This window comes from Molothrus aeneus, chromosome Z (genome assembly GCF_037042795.1).
Source record: "Molothrus aeneus isolate 106 chromosome Z, BPBGC_Maene_1.0, whole genome shotgun sequence".
Taxonomy (NCBI): Eukaryota; Metazoa; Chordata; class Aves; order Passeriformes; family Icteridae; genus Molothrus; species Molothrus aeneus.
Window position 1 is genome coordinate 58,793,815 of NC_089680.1, and position 23,845 is coordinate 58,817,659.

The 23,845-nt window shown below is 36.3% G+C and overlaps 1 protein-coding gene across 1 annotated transcript in view; it reads left to right on the forward strand.

Moving 5' to 3' along the window:
- ADGRV1 (adhesion G protein-coupled receptor V1) overlaps positions 1-23,845 on the forward strand; it is a 276,070-nt gene that overhangs the window by 231,420 nt on the left and 20,805 nt on the right. The window contains exon 88 of the mRNA XM_066568694.1: positions 10,837-10,958. Coding sequence (XP_066424791.1) covers positions 10,837-10,958 — 122 coding nt within the window. The remainder of the gene's footprint in view (positions 1-10,836; positions 10,959-23,845) is intronic.

Here is a 23,845-nt window from a genome sequence, read left to right on the forward strand (position 1 = left end):
CCTCCTGCTCAAACCCAGGTGATGGGCACAGCTTTGTGATGGGCACAGCTTTGGGTCATTGTGTTTTGCTGTATATTTTGTGGCTGTGAAGCCAAGCAGAGGTGCTCTGTGCCCTGGAATATTTGGAGTTAATGCCTCTGTTTTGATATTTCCTATGCTACTTGCAACTAAAACGTGCTTGAAAGGAAAAATCTGTCTTGTGCAAAACAGGAAGTTTCAGTCAGCCTCCTCTATCAGAACAATTTCAACTACAATGTTTCCAAAATAAAGTTGTGGTAGTTTAGACCAATATTTAATAATAATAGGACCCTCTGTGGGAAGCTTAGAATATTTCTATTCTCTTTATAGTATTTTGTAAAAAAAAAAAGGGCTTTAAAACCTAATGCAAATAATCTTTTGATATTTGGGGTACAGAGATATATTCCTTTCTTGAGAAAATTATAATAAATATTAAGTATGTACAATCTGAACATTTCTGCAAATATTTCTGTCCTTTTTAATGACGCAATGTTAGCTTGACTAAGGTCTGTATGAATTCAGATGAGGTCTGATGATATCCAAGACCTTAGTTGCACTCTTTAATTTCTCTCTGATATAAATGCACAGAGGTGGTTCCTCTTGTCAATCTTTCAGTTAATTTATTTATAATGAAATTGTAATTGTGCACCAGCAAGGCAAACTGCTGTTTTGCTACCAAAGAGCTTTTGTAAGCACAAATGAAATACTGCATATGGTGACAGTGAGAGCAGGTTGGAGATGGGCTGTTTTAGAGAGAAAAACAAGCTGTGTCCTGCAATTATGGTGGCTGTAATTGTATAAGAGGACTCTATGTAGCTGTGTTTATGATTTAACCTTCTAGAGAGAAAATATGGTGATTTCTGCAGTTTGGAACATTACCTATAGCTACATATCACAGTACGAACTGTTGACTAGGATCTCTGCCTTTTTTGACTGAATATTTGTCTTCTGAAATTAAAGATATTGGTAGTATATTTACACAGTTTTTAATGTCTTCTGGGTATATTGTGCTTGTAAGACTTAGTGAAAGGCAGTTTGCAGTGGTAAGGCCTAGTATCACTTATAAATCTCGAATCTTGACATTCACTCAGCTGACTCCATTTTCTTACAAAATTCCTGGGAGCTGCTGCTGCTCCTGTTATTGTAGCCACATAAATGGATGCTTTGGGAAACAACATTTTTCACATCAGTAAATTTATCTGCAGTCAGTTTCATGATGATATTTTACTTTTGAAACATAGAAGAGGTCTTCGATTATACTTGCACCAAGTTCTGACTTACAAGACACTATGTGTTAGGAAAGTCTTTTCGTAATGTTGCCTCCTTAAGTTGCACAGACATACAGTATCTTGTCTGTTTTCTTTTGACAATAAATATGCCATAAAATATGAATATCCCATCTCTCTGTTTCATCCAAAACCAGAGGAAAGGTGGAGCCACCAAGCAACAGTTTATCTATGCCTTAGAGAATTCAGGACAGAAGACATCAGTTGCTCTTCCCTTTTCTACTAATACATCCACTCCATTATAGACAGCCATCATGTTGTTCTTCTACAGCTATTGGAATAAATTCTGTAAATGCTGTAAAACATCTTGCTGAACTTAGGTAGTAGCATGGTGGTTTACTACTTTTTTCTCTCCTATGAGCAGAGTTTGTTACTACCCACACTAAAGGAGAATCCTGTGTATTTTTTCTTTCCCGAGAGCAGAATAACAATGCTGGGTTTCACTGTACATGCTTAAAAGAAAACATTTGGTAGCTGCAAAGATGATCTGTTTCTAGACAGATAAATATTTTCTTGGAAAACGATAGGGTATAATTGGAAGGTCTATTACTTTTATTTATACAATGCCCTTTTTTAATTGTACCTCCTTTTCTGTCATGCATATATTCTTCCTAGCCCTCTATATTATTCCTAGGTACCCTTAAGTAAATTCTTATCTCTTGTACCTTATTCTGGTAGTTTCAAGAAAATACCATAGCCCAACTATGCTATAGACAGCTAGCTGAGAAAAAATCTCTTTTAGTAATTGGTGCCAATTCCTTTGGCAGCGGTCTGTGATCTTCCTAGAAAGTGTTTATACTCTTTACTGTGACTAGGTTATCACTGTAAAAGAATATGATAAAATGAAGGTTTTAGTGTAGAATAAAAACAAGTAAATAGGTTAGCCAAATCTTAATTTGAGCAATATGCACACTTCTCATTACCCTGTCTGCAGCAGCATTGAGTTTGCCCTCTCATGCTCTTTTTTACTGTTCCAGAATTTCTGTTACTGGTCATGTTGGTTTGCATGGTGATGGATATAGTTTACTTAGCTCAGAGAATTTTCCTTGACAGTAGAGGGCTCAAGAAGGGGCAGTGGGAGAGTCAAGAATTAGTTATCTCTTAGAGCAGTCATCTTTTCCTTCTCAAAAGTGAATATTGGAAAGAAAAGTGTGAAAGGCTGAAAAAACTGGGAAAGATGATTTTCAAGGAATGCTAGCTCTATCTCTGTAGTCATTCAGAAGTAGGCGTTGAGTTTGCTTAAAAAGAGTCCTCACTTTGTACTGATTCTGTTTGCCAGCCTTTCAGCAAACATGTTCTGTTGGCTGACTGTCCTCCTATATATAGAAACTACCTTCTCAAAAATTAGCCTTGACAGGAGCCAAGTCAGAGCATTCATTGGATAAACAGCCTTTGGGCTAACTAATATTTAAGTTTGCATCACAGGACACTGTTGGCCCTCCTGGCTGCCAGGGCACTGGTGACTCATATTCTGCTTGTATTTGACCAAGAACCCGGATCCCTTTCCATGGCATGCTTTTCAGCATCTCATTCCCCAATCTGTCTGTCCATCCATCCAGGGTTGCCCCACCCCAGTGCAGAATCTGGCACTTTCCTTTACTGAACTTCTTGTGGCTGGTGATTGCCCATTCCTGTGCCCACTCCTGTGGCTGGCTGAGGTCTCTCTGCAGGGCCTCCCTGCCTTCAAGAGTCAACAGATCCTCCCACATTTGTATTATCTGTGACCTTGCTTAGTGTTCCTTCCAGTCCTGTGTCTAAGTCATTAATAAAGATGTTAAAGAGTGCAGGGCTGAGGATGGAGCCCTGTGAAAACCCACTAGTGACAGGTCCTAATATGCAAATACAGAAAATGAATAGTAACAGGACAGCAATCCAATATAAATTGTTTTGTTTTCTGTTTGCTAACCTTTCCTAATTTCAAAAAAAGATTTAAAAATGTAATGGAACAACTTGAATGTTCCCCCCCCGATAATTGTAAATAGATAAGCTTCATTTATTGAGTGAATCTTGAACTTACATAATTTTCACTGGCATGCCCTGCTTATAAATATGCAGTACAACTTACCTGAATCAGATACCATAATTGCAAAAGTGCCAGAATTAAGGTAAAGATTAAAACTTCATGTTGTCAAAATAGAACTGCATGAATAATGCCTTAGATATTTACTTGCAAAACTTTAACTCCTACTTTCATCTTCCTTCATATAAATTTCTTCAATATGAAATCGTAGAATCGTTTGGGTTGGAAGGGAGTTTAAAGATCATCTAGTTCCAGTCTCCAGATACATTTAATCTGTTAGCAGTTTGCAATTCCTAGTCACAACAGAACATGCTAAATAGTCTGCCTACACCAACAGAGTTATATGCATTCACAGTACTCAGCACACACACTGTATATAATATTTTAGTCTTCATAAGGCTCCAGGAGCTTTTCTTTTTTGTGGTTAGGAGAAAAACAAATCTTTGCCTTTGAGATTTTTTACAAATTCTATTAGGACAAAATGCACAAGCTGAAATAATTAGAAGCTGAAATAAAGAACTAAGATCTGAATAAGGTAATAACATAAATGTATCCTCTTCACTCGTGTAATTTAGATTGCTTGCAATATGCTTCACATGTCTAAATTAGCTTTTTTCCTTCGAAGAAGTCTGCAGAAGCAAGCTCACATCCATGAGTTGTAACTGCACAGTTGCAATTTTAGCACTCATTTAATATTTTGCAAGTGTGCATTTCAATAATTTTATGTGGAAATAAGTAGGATTATATTTTTCTTTATTCTGTTGATTTGCTACTTTTCTGGGATGTGCCATGTTCCCTGCATAACAGTAATAGCATAAGCTATGATAAAAGGCCCTATTTTTCCCCTTTTATTATAACACAAGGTGTCTTAAAGTTGTGTGTGAAAGTTTGCCAAAACCCTGAGATTTAGTGCAAAGGTTTGAGAGGCTAGTCTTTTATGATTTTGAAGTAATGATGTATTTGTTATACTTAATGGAACATGTGCTTTTCTTTTAGAAAGTATACTTTAATTTTAAAATTTTCCTTGTTACAAGGATCAGCAGATCAAAAAATATTAATGAACAAAATATTTTGGCACATTTTTTACTTCCTACTTCTACAAACTATCAATGAACATTTTTTTCCAGTTCAATTTCATGGACATGGATCTATTAGTTTTCTTGTCTTCAGTATCTGGTACTGTTAAATTCTGCACATTTAACATTCCCAGTGAGGATTCAGTGGTTTTGTTATGATTCATTGATTGCATTTTCTTGGTGGTATATTTCCCTCTTTGAACTTTATGAGAGGAACCTGATTTGTTTGTTTTGTTTTGTTTTTTATTTTGGCCACAAAATCCTGTTACTAAACCCCCCTTTTTTTTACTGCAGCTGTCAAAAACAATTGAAAACCAAGCCAGCAGGACTTGGAACACTGTTTTTCAAGCTTATTTTAAAAAAATGTTGTTGTGACATTTTTATATTTACATTGCTAAGTTTAACTGGTGACTTCTTAAGCAATAGCCTGTAAATATTTTACTAATTTAGGTCTCCCAAGAATTGTTGAAATTCTGTGAAGCAGCACACTCTCCCCAGTCTTCTGGGAAAAAAAGTTTATAAAGATCTTTCAGGTTTTGCAGTAGATCTTCATGTTTAGCTAAAAACTGTTAAAAGCTATTAAGGTTGCATTATCAGTTGCAGTTTAACAGCCAGCCTAAGGAGAGGACACATAGTAAATATTTATATGTAAACTCAGAATACAATTAAAGCTGTATTATTCAATTGCCTCTTTTATTGAATTTCTTATTTATTAAAAAGAATAAAGGAAATGGGAAAAGAAAATAATATGGACCAACACAGTGGTGAAAATACAGAAATTTCAATTCATTATGAATGCGCAGTTCATGCTTTATTTTCCACAGTTAAATCATATAGATATTTTCTGCAAAGACATATTCTGCAATATCATCAAAGCATTAATATTATTTAATAATTTTCAGTTTTCTTAATTTATATTTAGTTTAACATTTTTCATTGCTCAGACTTGTTGTTCTGTCTAATATCAGGGAAGGAAGGAAGGAAGGAAGGAAGGAAGGAAGGAAGGAAGGAAGGAAGGAAGGAAGGAAGGAAGGAAGGAAGGAAGGAAGGAAGGAAGGAAGGAAGGAAGGAAGGAAGGAAGGAAGGAAGGAAGGAAGGAAGGAAGGAAGGAAGGAAGGAAGGAAGGAAGGAAGGAAGGAAGGAAGGAAGGAAGGACTTCTGTTTTGATGCCTTTGTTTAAGTGAATTGTTGGTAATTCACTTAGTAGATGTTCTAAGTGCTTGCCCATTTCCTCACTTTAAAGAAAAAAGCCCCTTTTAACAGGAAGGCATTTTCCAATAATTTTTCACTATGCACCATGAGCAGTCACTGCCTGAAATTGTACAGGAGGTTTTCTGTTGCTTCCTCTCTGCCTGGTAAAGTAGGTTGTAGTAGACAGCATCAAACTATTAATTCATAATCAATAGGCACTATACAGGGATGAGAGGTTAAGCATAGGAACTGTCACTTCATTAGTGAAGTTACACTCCTGTATTTGAATCCATCTCAATCTTCAACATGCCGTTAGGTGAGCCATTGAAAGTATGACAGTGCGTCATGGTGCAAGGCTCCTCCTCATCTACTTTTTCATCTTCACAGTTGCTTCCACTTCTTTATTCTTCAATGCTGCTTGTCCTCCCAGTCTTGGACTACCAAGAGGCCACATGGCTCTTAGTGTTCTCAGTCACAGAGGCTGTCAGATATCCCCTTCCCATGATTTCCAAAAGAGGTGTTTCATGCATACAAAGGGAGTTGATGGACAGGATACAATTGGTAGTGAAAAATATTTTTTCTCTTTTTTTAGGCAGGTTCATCCCATGTTCTAAAATTTAGTATCTATCACCACTTGTCCAATCCTTTCAGGCACAGAAGTGTGACAAGTGCTGCAGTTCTTATTTCTGAAGAAGTGTGCCCTGGCTCACTGGAACCACAGTCCTAGGGGGTTGAACTTCTTTGTGGACATCAGTAAGCAGCCTGCTTAGGTTGCAGTAGGTTTGGGTGTAGACATAGGAGATCATGAAATTATTTTTCTTGGTAGGTCATTGCAAACCATGGAATCATAGAATGGCTTGGGTTGGAAGGGCCTTTTAAAGGTCATCTAGTCAAACCTCCCTGCAATGAACAGAGACATCTCCTGATACCTTAGAATGCAACAGAGAATGAAACTTTAAACTTCACCAGTCTTCCTCTTCTTTGTGAGGTTTATTTCAGAAATAAAGATTTGTAAGGGTTTCGTTTGTTGCAAACTTAAAAACAGTGTAGGTGGCATCATAACTGTTCGGAAATGTTTCATGTTTTGTTTCCTATTGTTTCTTCTTGTTTCTACTATAAGGAAACCAAACAACAAACACAAGGCTCACAGCTTTTTCAGCTGGGCAATCTGGCATTTTATTACCTGAATCTTATGATGTTACTGTAGTGTTCCTTATTCTTCGGATAATTCTTCTGAACTTAAGAAGTTCAGTATGATTTTGTGAAAGAAAAGTCCCCTGAAGATTACTAAATAGGGAAAAAAGCCCTGTGTCCGGTTAGGGAAGCTCCTGAGTTGTAAATGGGAGAATTGTTGGGAGAAGTATTATATCCATCCAACTTTCTTGGCCCTTCTTAAAAGCAAGGCCAGACAAACTTTTTATATACCCAGTACAGTTCCTTTTAGGTTCTTGATGAGGTGACTGAGTTTTTCCAACATCCTCATATTTTCCCTGGATTATGAGTTTTGTAATCTAATCCAAACTCATAATGAAAATACTACAGCCTATCTTTCAAATTCTCACAGTTTGAGAATTTGAAAGTTTCTCTCACATTGTTTTTGTGTGAATCACTTACAAAATCTTGTGTTTACTCTAAGGACTCTCCTACTGTAGTAAACTACAATTTTATTACCCTTAATAATTTATTACTGTACTGCAGCCCTCCAAACAGAAAATTAATTTTACAGATTAACAAGGAAATTATCTTTTCTCAACAATGAAGGAGTGACTAACAGGGGACACTTCTAGTTGTTTGGTAAATTGAATGAATGCAATTTCACCAAGTTAAATATCAAGCTGGACTATGGTAAGTTTTCAAGCTCTAACAAGCTGCAACTAGAGCTACATAAACTGCATTTATCTGTATTGAATTTGTCAATGCTGTCAGTGTTTCTTAAGCTTATAGTAAGGAAACAGGGACATATTTCAAGGAAAGTCAGGAACAGTCAGGACAATGATATATGCATGCATATATACATTTGTATGTATTTAAGGAGGGTGTGGACTACCTGTTGCTTAAATAAAATCTTCCATCACTTCTGGTATTATAAAACAGTCTGATAAGTATACCAAAAATGGGGACCAGCATGATTGGATTATATAATACCCAACAGAATTGCTTGTCTGTGTCTCAGTTACATCACCGTAATTTTGAGCTGACTTCTCCACATCATAAGTCTTATCCACGAAGGTTTATCCTTAGTAGATAACTCACTTGGACTTAGAGTAAAAGTCATATCAGGGAAGGTTCATCTGCTCAGAATAACCCTTTGGGATTTCTTTGGGAGTGGATTATTTGTTTTATATTCGTATGAAGAATACTACGAATAATTATACTATTTTGGTCCATATCAAGACTATTTATTAGCATTCTCTTTCTTTGTGCAATTCTGATTTTACGAACTTAAAAGAATTTGTGGTTTTTTTCTGATATGTTTGCTCTAATTATTGAGCTTTTGTTGGATCAAAATCCAACAAATGGGTATACAGAACTTGAAGATCCAAGGCTTTAAATGATGCCACAGTTTCAACTCTGTATTAGCTCTTTGCAATACTGATAACTAGGCAATTATTAGCAATGAGGAAAAAAAAAACAGAACTGTACCAATATTCAATATGTGGCAAAAAGCCAGTATCTTTACAGTTTTTCTTGTTAAAATGTTATGTCTGTATGATGTGGGGTATTGCCTACATTCAGAAGGCCCTTACTATTTGTGCAATATTAAAAAAAATGGCTAAAGGGCTCCCAAACTGCTGTTTCTGGAGCAATGCCTGTAAAAACACATACCCACTTTTTGTTGATGCTTCATAACTAATGTGGAGAGGGGCAGTGTCTGGCCAAGCAGTGTGCAGACCTGGCAAACATGGACTTTGAATTCTGCTGCAAATATGGTAACACAGGGGCTGGCTCTTTTCAGTTTCTGGGGAACATGTGGGGGTGAAAACTTACTTTTGTTTTCCTTATTGCAAACTTTGTCCAGGCAGACATCTTCCTGCCAGCATTCCCTAAATCTTTTATGCTGTAAATACAGTGGAGAACATAAAACGGAGAATGCATGCATCCTTAAGGACAGATTCTGCACATATTTTTGAAGATGAATGAAGTTAACTGGTTCAAAGTCTATCTTGTGGGTCTCTTGGGCTGAGAGGAAGTTGTCACTGTAAGTTTTTTGGGGTCTGATGTCTTATGTTGGACTTGAAAAGGAAAATAACAACAAATCAAAGAATAAGCTATTCTTATCATTTCCTACAACCCTGTAAGTGGCCGGAGCTGGGACCACTTATGTAACCATGTGTCATGGTTTGGCACTGGCTAGATGCCAGGCAGCCATGAAAAACCATTAGTGAATTTTCTCATTGTCCTCTGTTATAATTGAGCAGAGGAGGGGGAAAGAAAAAACCCAAAAGGCTTATGGTGTGAGATAAGGATTAGGAGGAAACACTTTAAGGGCAAAATAGGTTCAAAACTTAAAAGACAAAAGGAAAAAAATATAAAAAAAAAATTAAAAGAGGAGAATGAAAACTAAATAAACCCTTAGAACACCCTTTCTCCACCCCACTCCCACTCTTCCTTCCTTCCCACTGACAGTCCAGGGAGACAAAACAGGTTTTTTAGTAATTTTTTTATTCCATCTGTTATTTTTAAAAAATCTTCAGTTTGCTTAGGAAGAAGAGTCTCTTCTGTTATGTTGTGGGGTCCTTCTCACAGGAAACAGTTCTTTGTAACTTCTCTAACGTGGTTCTAATTTTCAGGAGTAGCAGTCCCGCCCGACCTGCTGTAAGTGAGTACCTCCCACGGGCAAAGCAGTCTTCCCACAACCGTTTGCATGGGTCATTAGTTCATGGAATGTAGTTTTTTTAAGGATGAGCTGTCTAGTTTGAAAGCAAGCACTCTCTTTCTCTATCTCTGGAAGCAAGGGTCTTCTCTCTTTCTTCAAGTTTCCCACTAGATTACAGCTTTTCAGCTTCCACATGGTCCAGCATGAACACCTTTTCTCACAGGCTGTGAGTGCACCTCTGCATCCCCACATGTACTTCACAAATTACAGGGAAACGTTTTGTTATAGTCCTTACCATGACTTGTAGAAGAATCTCAGCTCTGATTCCTGGAGCACCTCCTGCTCCTCTGTCCTTTCGCTGACCTTGGTGTCCCCATGTTGCTCTCATGTGTCTTCACCTTTTCCTTTTCTCTGACATAGGAAAGAATTGGGGTCCGTAGGTTTGGTTGTTATCAAGTTCTGTGAGTTGAAAGATTCTTACAGGGTTGATCCCATCCAAGCTCTGCATTGGGGAATTGCTTGTCATGACTTTTGCTGCTGGCCATGTGGTCCTTGCCAGCACAGCGCAGGTGGCACCAACCGCCGCAGTGCCAGCTCTGTTCAGCACCTCTCTTCATGTGGGGCACTGAAAGGAGCAGCTGCTGCTGCTGCCTCTGTCCTTATGCCCTCAGCATGGCTAGTTAAAACAGCCAAGCAAGCACAGTTTGCTGTGGACTGTGCTGAGATAGCCCTGGCCACGTGATCCCAGTCACACTGGGAAGGCCCCCAGTGGCCACCTTGCCACCCTGGGAGGAGAAGAAGGAAGAGGAATTGCATGTATTTTTTTTTTCCTTCTTAAGTATGTAATCACAGAGGCATTACCAACTACTTTAATTGACTTATCAGCATGCCTATTTTTAGACCCAGCCCGCGATTGACTTTGCCAGGCATAGAGAAAGCGTCTAGCAGGTTCCCACAGGAAAAATTACTTCTGTGGCTGGCGTCTTCCCTCCTCAAAAAAAATCAAGTCATGCAAAACCAACACACCATAATACTTTCTTTCCTTTCCCTTTCCTCTCAATTCTTAGAAATCAATTTTCTCTCAAAATTTCTAGAGCTTGCCAAAAGTTCTTCTATTCTTTTCCAAAGTTCAGCATATTTTTTGACTTCATGTGTGCTCTTCCCACCACTTGGTTTGTTGAGCTGGGCTGTGCTCATTCTGCCCCTCATACCTCCCAGACATCCTTCTGCTGGTCTTCTGATCCCAGGTGGGGTCACAAAAGCCCTGAGACTGCGACCCAGCTAGAGCAGGACAAGGGCTGCCCACCACTGGAGAACAAGCTCCAAGGTTAGCCACACACAGCAAAACTATGTTCTGTGTCAGTAATTCTTTAAAAAGTGTTTTTTCCAAGGGCACAGCAGCTGAAACTCTGTGTTTGTGGTTTGCAGAGATCCCCTTGGTCTTGTACCTCTTTGCCCTGATTTCCATCACCTGGCTGTGGGGAGGACTGCACATGGCTTACCGACAACTCTGGATGTTAGTCTTCTTCATCATCTTCAACAGCCTGCAGGTAAGAGCCAGCATCTGGTCCTTTGGTCTTCTTGCTGACCTAGGGGTGTTTTCTTCACTCACATTTGTCATTTTGGCTTCACCAGCTGAACATCATCCAGTAACTCACTGTCACAGTGTGGAAGTGCGCATTCTGTTTACTTCTCAAACAGACATATGGAATGCATATTAAAGCAAGGGATTCATTATTTTTAAACAATAGCACTATAATTACATAGATTTCATTTCATAGCTAATACACTCAGAAAGAAAACTACTTGCTTCTGTATGTAAATGTTACTGAGATAATAATACCAGTAAAACTGAAGTACCTGCAGCCTTTGCAAAATCGCTATTTCAATTTTCTGTAGATGTTAATACTAATAATAATGATAGTAATGATGATAATAATAATAATAAAAACAACAATAATAATAATAAAAACCACACAAATATTTTAAATTCTAAAGGCATAAGACAGAATCTTTTTCCATTGTAAGAGGTGAGCCTTGAGGCTTGGCTTTTCTCATATAGCAAATAACTTTTATTGAAAAAGGAAAAATAAAGACTAAATGTTCATCATTAATAATAAAAAAAATATAAATAGCTCTTTCCAAAATTTTACCCGTATAAGTGTTTGGATAGAGAAACCAATGCATTGCAGCACTGCATTTGATACCATACTGCTAATTGCTGAATTATTTATAGAATAATGGTTATTATATCACAGATGGGAAAATACCTCTGATGTCAGGAAACAGTGAAATTAGCAGGAGATTTAAATTTATATATAAAAATCTTTCGAGGACAAGTACTTCTGGACTCAAATATGCCATTCTTATTTTTTTAGAACAGAAACCTCTGTGACAACTTTTATTTCCCAATATTAAAAACCTTTATACCCCATCAAATAAAAATTAAGTAAAAAGGCATATTTTCACAATGTACTTTATTCTTCCAGAAATATGTTTGATTTTTCTGTATATATTGTTGTTTAGTTATTATATATATATTGACATATCAATATGTACTTCTGCTCTGCTTCACCAGTAGATGTGGTCTCTTTTGGAATCTTGCCTTAATGATCGTAACTAATATCTAGGAAATAACTGTATATTTCAACAGACCTGAAGAAGTTAATACAGTATCTTTATTCACATTATGTCAATACTGATCTTCCGCATCAGGAAAAGAAACCTTTTACTTTTGTTCTTTCTAGCCCAAGAGAATCAGTAAAACCTGAACTATATAATAATTTTTTTTCTTTATTCAAAGAGGGTAAAAACATTTCAAATGCATAGTCTCTTCCTGCTTTTAAACTAAAACATGCATGACTGGAGCTCCAACTCAAACAGTAGTAAAGAAGAACTTTATTTTCAACTATGAGGAGCTTAATAACTTATACACCATGCATTACAAGTGGATTTTTATCCTTTGTTGGATTTTTGTCATGTAAAATGTAATAGAACAGTATCCATTACATTTTATAACTATTTCCTAACTGCTTTTTTAAGTATAAAGCTACCAAATACTTAAAAGGAAAACAGTTTTTTGGTGCTGCGTACCCTGGGAGAAGTTAAAAAAATAGAGTAGCTCTTTCACAGTACTACAGTTTTTAAATTTGTTTGTTTTAGTAGATGATTGTATTCAGTGCTTTGTAAATCTCCATAGTAAAAGAAGCTTTAAAAATATCTCCTGGAATGCCCCCACACTTTAAATACCCATCCCATATGGACCATTCTATTCTTTTAAAGTTAAGATTTACCTAGTCAAGAAATGGAAAACCTAATGTGTAATTCAAGTGATCAGACATACAGCATGAAATGAAAAACAGGGAAGGAACAAGGTGAAAAGCCTGTAAATTTCTTTAATCTATGCTATTCATCAAATAATCAGATCAAACTAAGTCAGAGAAAATATCAGCATGCAAAGTCTTTATGTAGAACAAAATTATGTATAAACAATACTGAATAAGGTATTTTTTTAATACTGAATAAGGTATTTTTTATTACTGAAGGTTTTGCTGTAGGCAGGTGCAGCTTCAGAAAGGACTTTTAGACCATGTTCCTACTGATGAGGGGCTGGTCCTGGGGAGTACACACTTCCTGCTGAGAGTCGTTCTGACCCAGAGGCTATGCAGAGCCACGTGTATCCAGCTCATGAACAGTCATGTCCAATGTCCTTTGAAGATTTAATCTCAGCCAATCTGTCTGTGACTGGGAAAGGAAGTGGGACTCAATAGTGGATAACACATTTTCACAATGATAGCAGTAGAAACTACCTGTCTTTGTCATGCATTCTGTTGGCATCTTATTCTCGTGTCTTTGTCAGCTCTCAGAATTGATGATTGTTAAAACAAGGCTGTTTTTTACAATAAAAGGTGGGTTTACCATTTATTGGTGAGCATTTCTGTTACACAACAAGCCCTGTTTCAGCTGGAAAGCAATTCATGGCTCTTTAAGAGTTTTTTTCATGACAGGAAAGAGGAGATGAAATAGATTATAGGAAGTAGATGCCTGGTTCCCAGCTGTCCAGGAGCTATGGACTGTGTAAAGAAGCAGAACGTGATCCATTAAAATGTGTTGGATATTCAAATAGATTCAACACAAGAGATTGAAAGGACACTGAATATAATCCATTGTGTTTGTTTAGCCCTATGACATGCATTTCCCGGGGAATGCACTTGCTTGAAAAGTCATCCACTCAGTACAAATTGTTTCCAAGAACTTCCTGCAGGAAATGGTTCCCATCAGTGACAAGTTTATAGTAGGAACTATTCTAGTACATGGAGAGGAAAGTAACCATTTCCCTGTAACTTCAGGAGTAAACATGCAAGTGAGAGGGCAATGGCTGATTTACAAAATAAAAACATTTAGAAAACCATGAAAGAAAAAGAAGTGTCTTGGGTATTTTGAATTCCTTAGCACTCTGCACTTAATTTTCCTATCCAGACAGCATCTGGGATGCAGAAACTCCATTGCTCTGTCATGATAAGCCTTGTGAAACAGAAAAAATATTTACCTCTCTTCTTAACTTACAATTGTCATTGTGGATTTATTCGATTTATTCACAAGATACATGTTTATCTGGGGTCAGGAGTGAAAGAATAAGCTGCTATCTTGAGTACGCCTCTCAAATATTTGAAATTTCTCAAGCTCTTTTGCATGCACTATACCCATCTAAATGATCACCATGTTTTTCCTGTAGTTAGGAGAATGTTTATGATTTGTATAGCTGACATCAACAGAGGCCTATTTGCATTCAATGGATCTAAAGTTCAGGGCAGTGGTTGGATCTCTTCCTGTTGTTTGTAAAAGGGTCAAAAAAGGACTTCAGGTCCATTCCTAGGCTATTCTCTGCAGCTGATTTTCTTAGTATAATCTAGATATTTCTTTGGCTATATTGCTGGCACACTGCACTACACACCTCCATCCTCTATAACTTAAGAATATATCTACACTGTAAACTACAAGTCATTAGGTATGCCACAGCTACCCCAGTCACAGTTTCCTTGCAATAAGTCCCAACACTCCCCTCTCTTAGCAATAATTTAATTAGTTTAATTTTTCAATAAGTAATTTTGAATTGAAACCTTACTCTTATGAAATACTGTGATATTACCCACCAACAGTATAAAACATCTATTTTTCAGGAATATCAGGGGAAAAAATAAATGACAACTGGTAGGTAATCCATTATTAATGACGGCATTCAAAAATTCCTTTTGTGGTTTTTTTAGATGATGCAGATAAGGGTTAAATGTCTGCCTGTTCTGTGTTTGAGCATACTCGACATCTCATGTCCATGTAATAAGCATCAGTGTTACTTGCAAAGTACTTCTTCCCAAGAAACACAGGAAAAATGTGGAAGAGCGGACTGGTAGTTTTCCAAACTGGGCAAATGGCCTGACTTGCCTAACGCAATATCTCAGTTTAGAGATAAATTTTGCAAAAAGTTCCAGAAGTCAGCTTATTTTTAGTAGATTGCAATAAGAGAAAATTCAGACATTTGGGTACAAATACCTGAAAAGCCTTTAACAAGAAATATGGGAATACAGAAAACAAGTGAACGGGTGCACATCCAAACCTGACATTGACTGGAGAAGATGAGATTAACCAAACTTCATTAATTAAACAAATTAATTAAAATAATTAAAATAACTGTGGCAAGCGAGAATGGGAGGAAAGGCTAGCTTGAGTAGAAAGGGAGATAAGATATCAAAGAAAACTAGTATGTTGGAAAAAAAAACCAAAACAACAAAAAAAACCTGAAATATTATAATGAAACAATAGAAAATATACTAAGAGAAATCAAGATGACACAATTTTAGAAGGAGAAATAAATTTTAAAAAATACCACATATTGTGATAGTAAAAAGTGAGTAAAGATACACTGTTCTGTAAGTTGCTGAATTATATTATGCAGGAAAGCAAAAGTACACAGTTTATAAAGCTCATGCCAGTACCAGTCACAAATGAAATACGTATTTTTTCCTAGAACATACTATTCAACTCTGGGGTGTAGCCTGGGGACACAGAGAGGGCCACCACTATAAATAGGCTCACTTCCTGTGTCTTATGACGTGTTCTGAAAGCTTCTGCTCTGATCAGTGAGAGGTAGACTAGAAGATCCCATGCAGTGGTTCAGATTATCAAAGCCACACAAAACTGAACAGGACCCAGTATTAGGCAGACATGAGATGCTGAATGTAAAAGGCTGCCTACAGATTTTGCAAAAGGTGATTCTACACTGCAAATTAGCCCAACAAAAGGCAATGGAGCCCTCATAGTAATGCCAGGATGAACTACAATTTATATCAAAGCTGTCAAGAAAAGGACATACGCTTGTTCAAGTAGATAAGAGTCCAACCAAATCTTCTGTCAGCTAAGTGCACAAATCAAACACAGTTAAACACAGGCCAAACAATTCAAATAGTACCCCAGACACAAAATAAAATACACATCCAAAGCAATTCACATGTGCATTTTGACATCTGTTCAATAAAACTGGTGGCTTCTGGTGGCTTGGATTCTTAGCTGGAAGGAAAGACAATAGTATACTCAGAGCCGTTCACTTAACCTTGAAAGTTGTTCACTATTTGCAATTTTTTAAAGTAAAAATAACTACAGTAAAGCAAGTAAAGAAAGCATGTCACTTTTGAGCCTTCACACTTTTTAACATCAGCTAAACTTCTTGGTTGTAGTCTTGATTGGACAGTAGCATTGGTAGTATGCATTATAGTAGCTGTGCAAGCACAAGCTGTCCACGAGACTTGATTACACTGTGAATCAAGAGAATGCAACAATTTTATATCCCTTTTTCTATGTTTGCAACTTCTTTCTTTAAAAAGAGTCCTCTCTGTTCCTAGTTACCACCTGAAATGTACTTTAACACGTTATTTCTGTAATTACTTATGAAATTATAGTTAAAGATTCCATTTAGCTATTCAAGTCCATACATAACTGACCCAAAATCAGTCTATAGCTGAAGACAAAACAAAGAAAAAAGTCTGCAGTGTCAAGTAAAAATAGAAAGCATTTTTAGGATAGAACTGAAATACATGTGAAATTGATGTCAGAAGAGTAGTTTGTGTTTAGAGCTGTGTTTATAATGTGTTTAAATAATACACAGTGAAAAAGTGTACTGAAGTGGGCATTGATTTACTGGATTTTCAACTAATCACAGAAAAAAGCATTTAGACTTTTAAGTGACACACTTAAAATAGAAAAATGTGGCTATAATACATTTTTTACTGTAATTGAATAACATTTTAAATCTTCCAGCATCCATGAATTTCCTTCATTCATTCTTGAAGAATTTTACATTAATATATTTCAGGAAAAATCTCTTAACACCAATTTTTTTGCAACTGAAGGTGAAAAAGCAGTTTTAGCCATTCTCCTTATCAGGTGTTAGTAATGGCCAGAATTATGTAGCATGTAACAAGTAAGAAATGCAACTATAATTGCTGCAATGGGTGGAAGTATATCTGCTAAAAAGGACTTGGCATCAGGTGTGTTCTTTTAATTTTCCACCTCTGTCAATATGAGTCGACTTTTCTCACTGTGAAGAATAAAATAACAACCCAGTTAGTTTGGTATCTGTAACAAACCACTCATCAATGCAAATGCTTATTTTACAGTGAACACAGAATAGCTCTTTAAGTGCAGTTGAGAATAACTTTGCTAGCTTAGGAAATAAGGAATCGGAAGTTGTCCAAACCAGCACAAAATTAGCCTAAAAGAAAATCTTCAATGGATTCTTTTTAGAAGTGTTTTCCTCTAAAGAATCACAGAATCAGCTAGGTTGGAAAAACCCTTAAGAGATCGGGTCCAACCCGTGACCCAACACCACTTTGTCAACTAGACCATGGCAGTGAGTGCCATGTCCAGTTGTTAAACACTTCTAGGAAAGGTGGCTCCATCACAGTCACAGACACATTTTATGAAAAATCCTTTCTTTAGGGTTTTTTCTCCTGAGAAGCCAAGAGGCCTCAGGACCAAAATGTAAACAATAATTATCTGCTACTGTGGAATGCAACAGGTGCATCTGTGACTGGTCTCATGTAGCTTCTAATTAATGGCCAATCACAGTCAGCTGGCTCAGACTCTCTGTCCGAGACACAAGCTTTGGTTATCATTCTATTCCTTTTCTTTTCTATTCTTAGCTAGCCTTCTGATAAAATCTTTTCTTCTATTCTTTTAGTATGGTTTTAATATAATATATATCATAAAATAATAAATCAAACCTTCTGAAACATGGAGTCAACATTCTTGTCTCTTCCCTCATCCTAAGACCCCTGTGAACACTGTCACATACCACCTCCCTGGGCAGCCCATTCCAATGCCCCATCACTCTTTCTCTGAAGATCTTCTTTCTAATATCCACCCTAAAACTCCACTAGGGTAGTTTAAGACTATGTCCTCTTGTCCTTGTTGGTGGTGTGGACTAAAGATACGGTAACTGGCCAAAATAAATAGTGACTCTTAGAAACAGTGGCATGATATGAAAATAGGTTGTCTTTAACTCAAAAATGGTTTGGAATGCAATGAAAAAAGAATCCTGAAATAAGCCTGGGAGACTTCTATACATCAGCAAAACTTTTTATGCTACAACAATGGTTCAGTTACATCTTGTGTTCTAACTGTGTTTTGATTTTGACAGCTAGAACCCTGTCATTTCAATAGCAGTTTTATTTATAAGTTTCAATAGTGTCTTATTTGTAAGATAAGATGCTTATAAATAATAGCTGGTTTAGATGTATTGATATTATCCTACCTGGACAAAATAAAAGCAGCATATCTTTTTAACTCATAGCAGGTATTTAAATACAGTTTCTCAGCAAAATTGAAGGAGTAAGATTTAAGGAAAAATATGGTGAAAATAAAATAAGGAAAGTATAAAAAATAATAATACTGGATCTTGATACAAAACTTTACTTGAATTTTTCTTGTGAGCATGGCAGAAGAAGTGCTAGTATGGCTGTTTTATTAAAGAGATTTAGGTATTATTGTTCAGAAGACTGATGTATCCTGTGTAATGAAATGGATGCGTTTTAGTCTGCAGAATGACTTAGTAGGAATTCTGTGCAATCCAATCACACTAAGTGGAGAATTATGCACTAAGATACAAGTAGTGAAAGAATTTCTGCTATGAATTGATAAGCTTATATATATATATGTATATACATATAAGAAGTAGAAACTAGGATGAGTGTTTCACTTAGCTCATGACAAATGCAAATCAGCAGCATAATATAGGTCTGAAAGAAGCAAATGTAATACTTACTTTGTAAACAAGAGCAATTTAAATGCTATTGTAAAGGGTATTGGTGATGCATTATTTGGGATCCTGTGGACATTTCTAAGCCCGTTGGTCAAAGAGATGAATTCTGTACATTGTAGCAGAAGGGGAAAAAAAAGCATGAGCAGGAATGTGAAAATCATATTTCAGAAGCCTGAAAGAATTTCACATGTTATCTGTCATCTATTGCCTGTGTCAATATTGGCCTTGATCCAGTAGCTATATAATCACACTGGTGTCATCTTGCATGTAAAATAGTATACTCTAGTTTTTTAGTGACTTCAGTCTGTTTTCAGAATTTAGTCTAATTAAGAACAACATTTGAGTTCCAGCATCTCGGTTCTGTTCTGAAGGCAGTATGATGTGAGAGCACAGGCAAAGCATTGAACATCTTTCCTACTTGCATTCACCTTGCCAGCATCTAATAGCAGTGACAGCTGTGGGACAAACACTTAAACACCTAACCTGCTCAGAAAAATTGAATGTGGTGTGACCTCATACCACTGAGTTCTTCAAGATATTCAGTGTTTCCATCTGTTAACAAAAATTTCATTAATTTAAAGTGTTAACTGCAGTGTTAACTGTTGTAAATCATTTATAAGTCAGTTTGTTTGTACGTATGTGAATGTAATGTTGTTAGTGAACCACCTTCCATATAGAATTTTTGTGATGGATTACATTCTCCAAAATGGAACATGTGAACAGTTAGATGTGAGGTTTGAATATAACTGTTTAGAAGCAACTCTCTCAGGAAGTTTTCTGATGCATATGAGGACTGCATTTGAGTCTGGAAGGAGCTGAGCAACTGTGAAGCTGGAGCTAACCACAGTTGGATGAAAATTGCTAAATTATGTTTTCTTTACTTTCAGCAAAATGTCAAGTATTGCTCTTTTGCTTTTGCCTTTACAAAGGTCAATTGGATTTTAAAAAGCATCAAATCAGCTTGTACTAACAGCTGGTTGTTTATTTAAATCTTCAGATATGTTGTTTTGTTGTTACAACAGAGACACGAAAAGTTTTAGTGACAAAAATCCTCTATTATAAAACTAGGAACCATACTGGAAATTTTTCCTTTTTCTTTCTATATCTTCTCAAAGAAGAGTGGTCAAGAGATTTAGCTTGAGAGATTCTCTGTGTGTGGGTGCCTATAACTGTGTAAATAAAGTTCATTATCTACTGGAAACTTGCTAATGTTTTGATTGTACTTCAAAAAATATGAAAGTATAAAGCAAGGTGAAAATTGTGACTTATCCTTATATAGGTTCAAATACTTATCATAACTGGTGGTAGATTTTGAAATTTTGGTATTTCTTATGCCCCAGAACCCTCTGGGATTAAGATTTTGAGTTCCAGAAAAGAGAAAATTGGCATTGTAATACAGAGTGATTTCATTCTAAGTAAAGCAGAGCCAGCAGTTCTTGCAGAACCTTTTTCTCATTCCTGACTTCTGAAAGGTAACAGGAAATCAGTGATTCTCACCATGAAGACTTCTGCTTTCCTTTAGAGCTTTGTTATTTTCACACTAGCTTGTCTCCCCCATTATTAGCCAAGTAGGCCAATGTATGTGACAGAAATTTTTACTTCATAAAAGGAATATGTATTTACAGATCTGTTTTTAATTCTCTAATTCTCTCTTTTAAATTCTTTAATTTCTTTTAGTGAGCAGAAAAGACTCCCCAACACTGGGTACCTAATTTATCACACTGATGTCCAAAGACTTTTTATGTGGTCAATAACAAGGGAAATGTGATTCCAAAGGATGCTTCACCAGATATATGTAATGTTCCCACTTTCACTTAGTATAGCATTTCTGTATTTAGGCTCTGCGATTTCATGCCAAAGACAAAGACGTTAAGCATCTTTGCCCCTTTCTGCCTGGATTTTAAAAAAATATAAACTAGACGTTGTATACATTGAAAACAGAAAGTCTGAAATCACCCGTCCCAATATTTTTTGGGTTATTTCAGAATCCCTTTTCATTTTCCCCTAAGAAATAGGTAATCTCAGAAGGAGAAACAAATTATTTTTATCTGTATTTCTGCAGGGTCTTTGCTTTGCAGATAAGTACAGTGTAGAAGTCCTTCACAAAGCTCCAAGTAAGGCCATTGAGTCTTGATGAGATATTTGGACCACTTGAAGATTTTTTTAAGAATCACTCTCTAAAGACATAGTCTAAACTCTAAGAAATAATCTAAAAATGTTTTAACCAAGATCTAGTTGTGTGTGCTAAATTTTGTCTGAAGTTGTTATACTAATCCCTTGAAAAACAGTTTAACTGTCCTACTTTCCTTGAATACACATGAAAACCAACTGAGAAAGTTTCTTTAGAGTATGTTATGAAACCTTAGAAATATTTAAATTAATTAAAATTTTGACAGTTTTGCAGCAAATATGTTTGTAGTAAACCACAAAATTATTTGGTATATTTAGACAAATTTACAGAAATTTGAAAAAATAAATATGGAAAATGAAAACTTGGAAATGTAGTATTTTTACTAATGTAATATAAATTTTAAGTTCATGTGTGTTAAAGAAATTTCAAAGAACACACAAATAATAATTTTCTGCTTGTGCAAATCATCACAACAGCACACAATTATATATGAAAAGCAGAGAGTAAATTATTTTTTTTACAATTATTTTTATAGTTCACCTGTAGATAGCCATGTCTGTCTGATCAGCCTGTCAATCTTCAGAGATATGTATTATCATTTCGTTATAGATGGCAGGAATAAAAACTATGGGAAGATAAGTGACTTTTCTGGGATCAATGCAACACCTGCAATATGAAGCAAACTTAATGGCTCCTACATTTCCTATTTGTTCTTAATTTGTTAAACCACATTACCACCAATCTCTCAGTCTGTATTGCCTCAAGTACTTTGTTTTTTGGAATGGATTGTATTTTCTAATTGGAAACCAAAGTTAGTTCTAATAGAACATTAAATTCCTGTAACAGTAGAAAGTAGAAGGAGCTGTGGGATGAATGATTTTCAGGACAATCTAAATAAAGACCCTCTTCCTGGAAATGTCTCTTTTTAGATTACCACCCTCATTTTCATTGACAAAGAGCATTAGCACACAATAAACTATGCCACTTTTCTGGTGTGGTTTAGCTTAATTTGTAAAAATTACTTGTAATAGATAAAATTAGAGGGAAGAAACCAGCGTTATCATACTTGCCACAAGTTTTACTTCTGGTAATGTAATTTTGTGTTTAATTTTACCTGTAGTTTTGCCTGTAGTAATTCATTGTGCATGAACCTTAACCTAATGCAGTGAGTGCTGTTGCAAATAACCGAATGCATATGCTTTAAGGAGTTCTGTATCTGAATTCAGAGGAAGGTTCTGTGTGGAGCAGTTATTTAACATATAGGGTGGAAGTTCATCTGAATGTTAAAACTTGCATTTTTGCTGATTGTTCAGAGAACAATTGTGCCTTGTGCCTAGCTTATCAATATTAAATTACCTTTACATAAGCATAGTTATATAGTTATTTATATAGATAATTATATTATCTATATTATATAAATTATAATTTAATTATATAGATAATTAAAGGTAAATACAAATATATGTATATTAATATAAATATTTGAAAATATTTTTATGTCTTAGCACAGACACTACTGTAAAAAATCCTCACAAGCTGTTGTAGCTTTGAAAGATTCTTAAGAAAAAACATGGACTGGCTGTGAGGTGTATGTGGAGAGAGAGGCTGTGGTTTTACAGAGAGAGGCCTTGGAGAAGCTGTCTTGGCTGAGTTAAGTGGTGTCATTACGTTACATTTCACTGAAGTCTTCTGAGGGAGCCTGTATCAAGAGCCACCATCCTGGTGTTGGTGGAGAAGACATTGTGCCCAGTATAAGAGCAGAAAAAGAAAAAAACATGCTCAGGTTCTTACCATTCCCAGTGTCCTCACTGCCATGGAATATTGAACATCACCCTACAAATTTCTGCATTCATTAAATTATATGAATTATTGTAATTATTAAATACATTAAATGACACTGCCACACCAGCCTGTGAGAATTCCAATACTTCCCTATGTCACTGGGTTTTATATAGATTTATGTTTTATCTGTTTAACATAAAATTGCTTCAAAATCTACCTGCCTGGCAAAGTTTCCCTGTCTCACTTCAGAATTTCTTGCAAATTCCTTCAGGAAATTGTTTTTACATCTCACCAGGCTTTTCATTACTTGCTTATCAGCCCATTTCTTCTGCTGACTTCAGCAAGGAGCCAAAATGCTTCTACAAACTTCTGAACTTGCAAATTCTGGAGGTGGAAGTCCAATTAGGTCAGTGTTCCCCATCAGATCTGACTTGTAAGCACCTCCAGGCTTGTCGAGCTCATTTCTCTGTGTTGGTCCTGCTCAGCTGGCAGAGCCAGTTCTGTCTGGAATCAAGTCTGCAGGGAGGAACAAGGTTGGAGTTTTCTCCCAGCTTCAGTTGGTGGAGGGATAATGGCAGAACTGCTACCTGTCTTGCTGCCACTGGGAACAAAAAAGTGCAAAGACTGACAAAGTCAAAAAGTACTAAAGCAAAAAACAAAACTTGTCAGAGCCATGCACTCTCCTCTTGACCCACACTACAGCTCTGCAGCTGGCGGCTGTCTGTGTTTGCTCTGCACTGTACTTGCCATGCAGCCCAGATAGCTCTGTGAAACACTTTGGATGATTTGGCAATGAGAAAACATGATCCTGCAGAGCCAGCAGGGCCGTAGAAAGGTGCTGGAAAAGAATAGATGGCAATCTTCAGCCCTCACACAAAGTGGAAGGCCTCAGTAGGACATGTATTATATGCTAAGCAATAGGAAAAGCTAAAATAAAAACAAACAAGCAAAACAAAAACAAAACCAAAAAACCCTCAGAAACCAAACCAAAAACAAAACAACAAAAAACAGCTGAGAAATTTATTGCTTTTAAAAACATGTGAAAGTCCACCCTTCAACAGTTCCTATAATTTTTTTCTTTGAAGAAATCCTCCACAGATAGCAGGAATGCATCACAGACCAGGTCAAAATATTTTTGTTAAGTGCTGCAAACATGTCTTAGGTCATTTCTGGCATTAATCCTGTGCAGAAAATTTCTAAGAAGGAGAAGG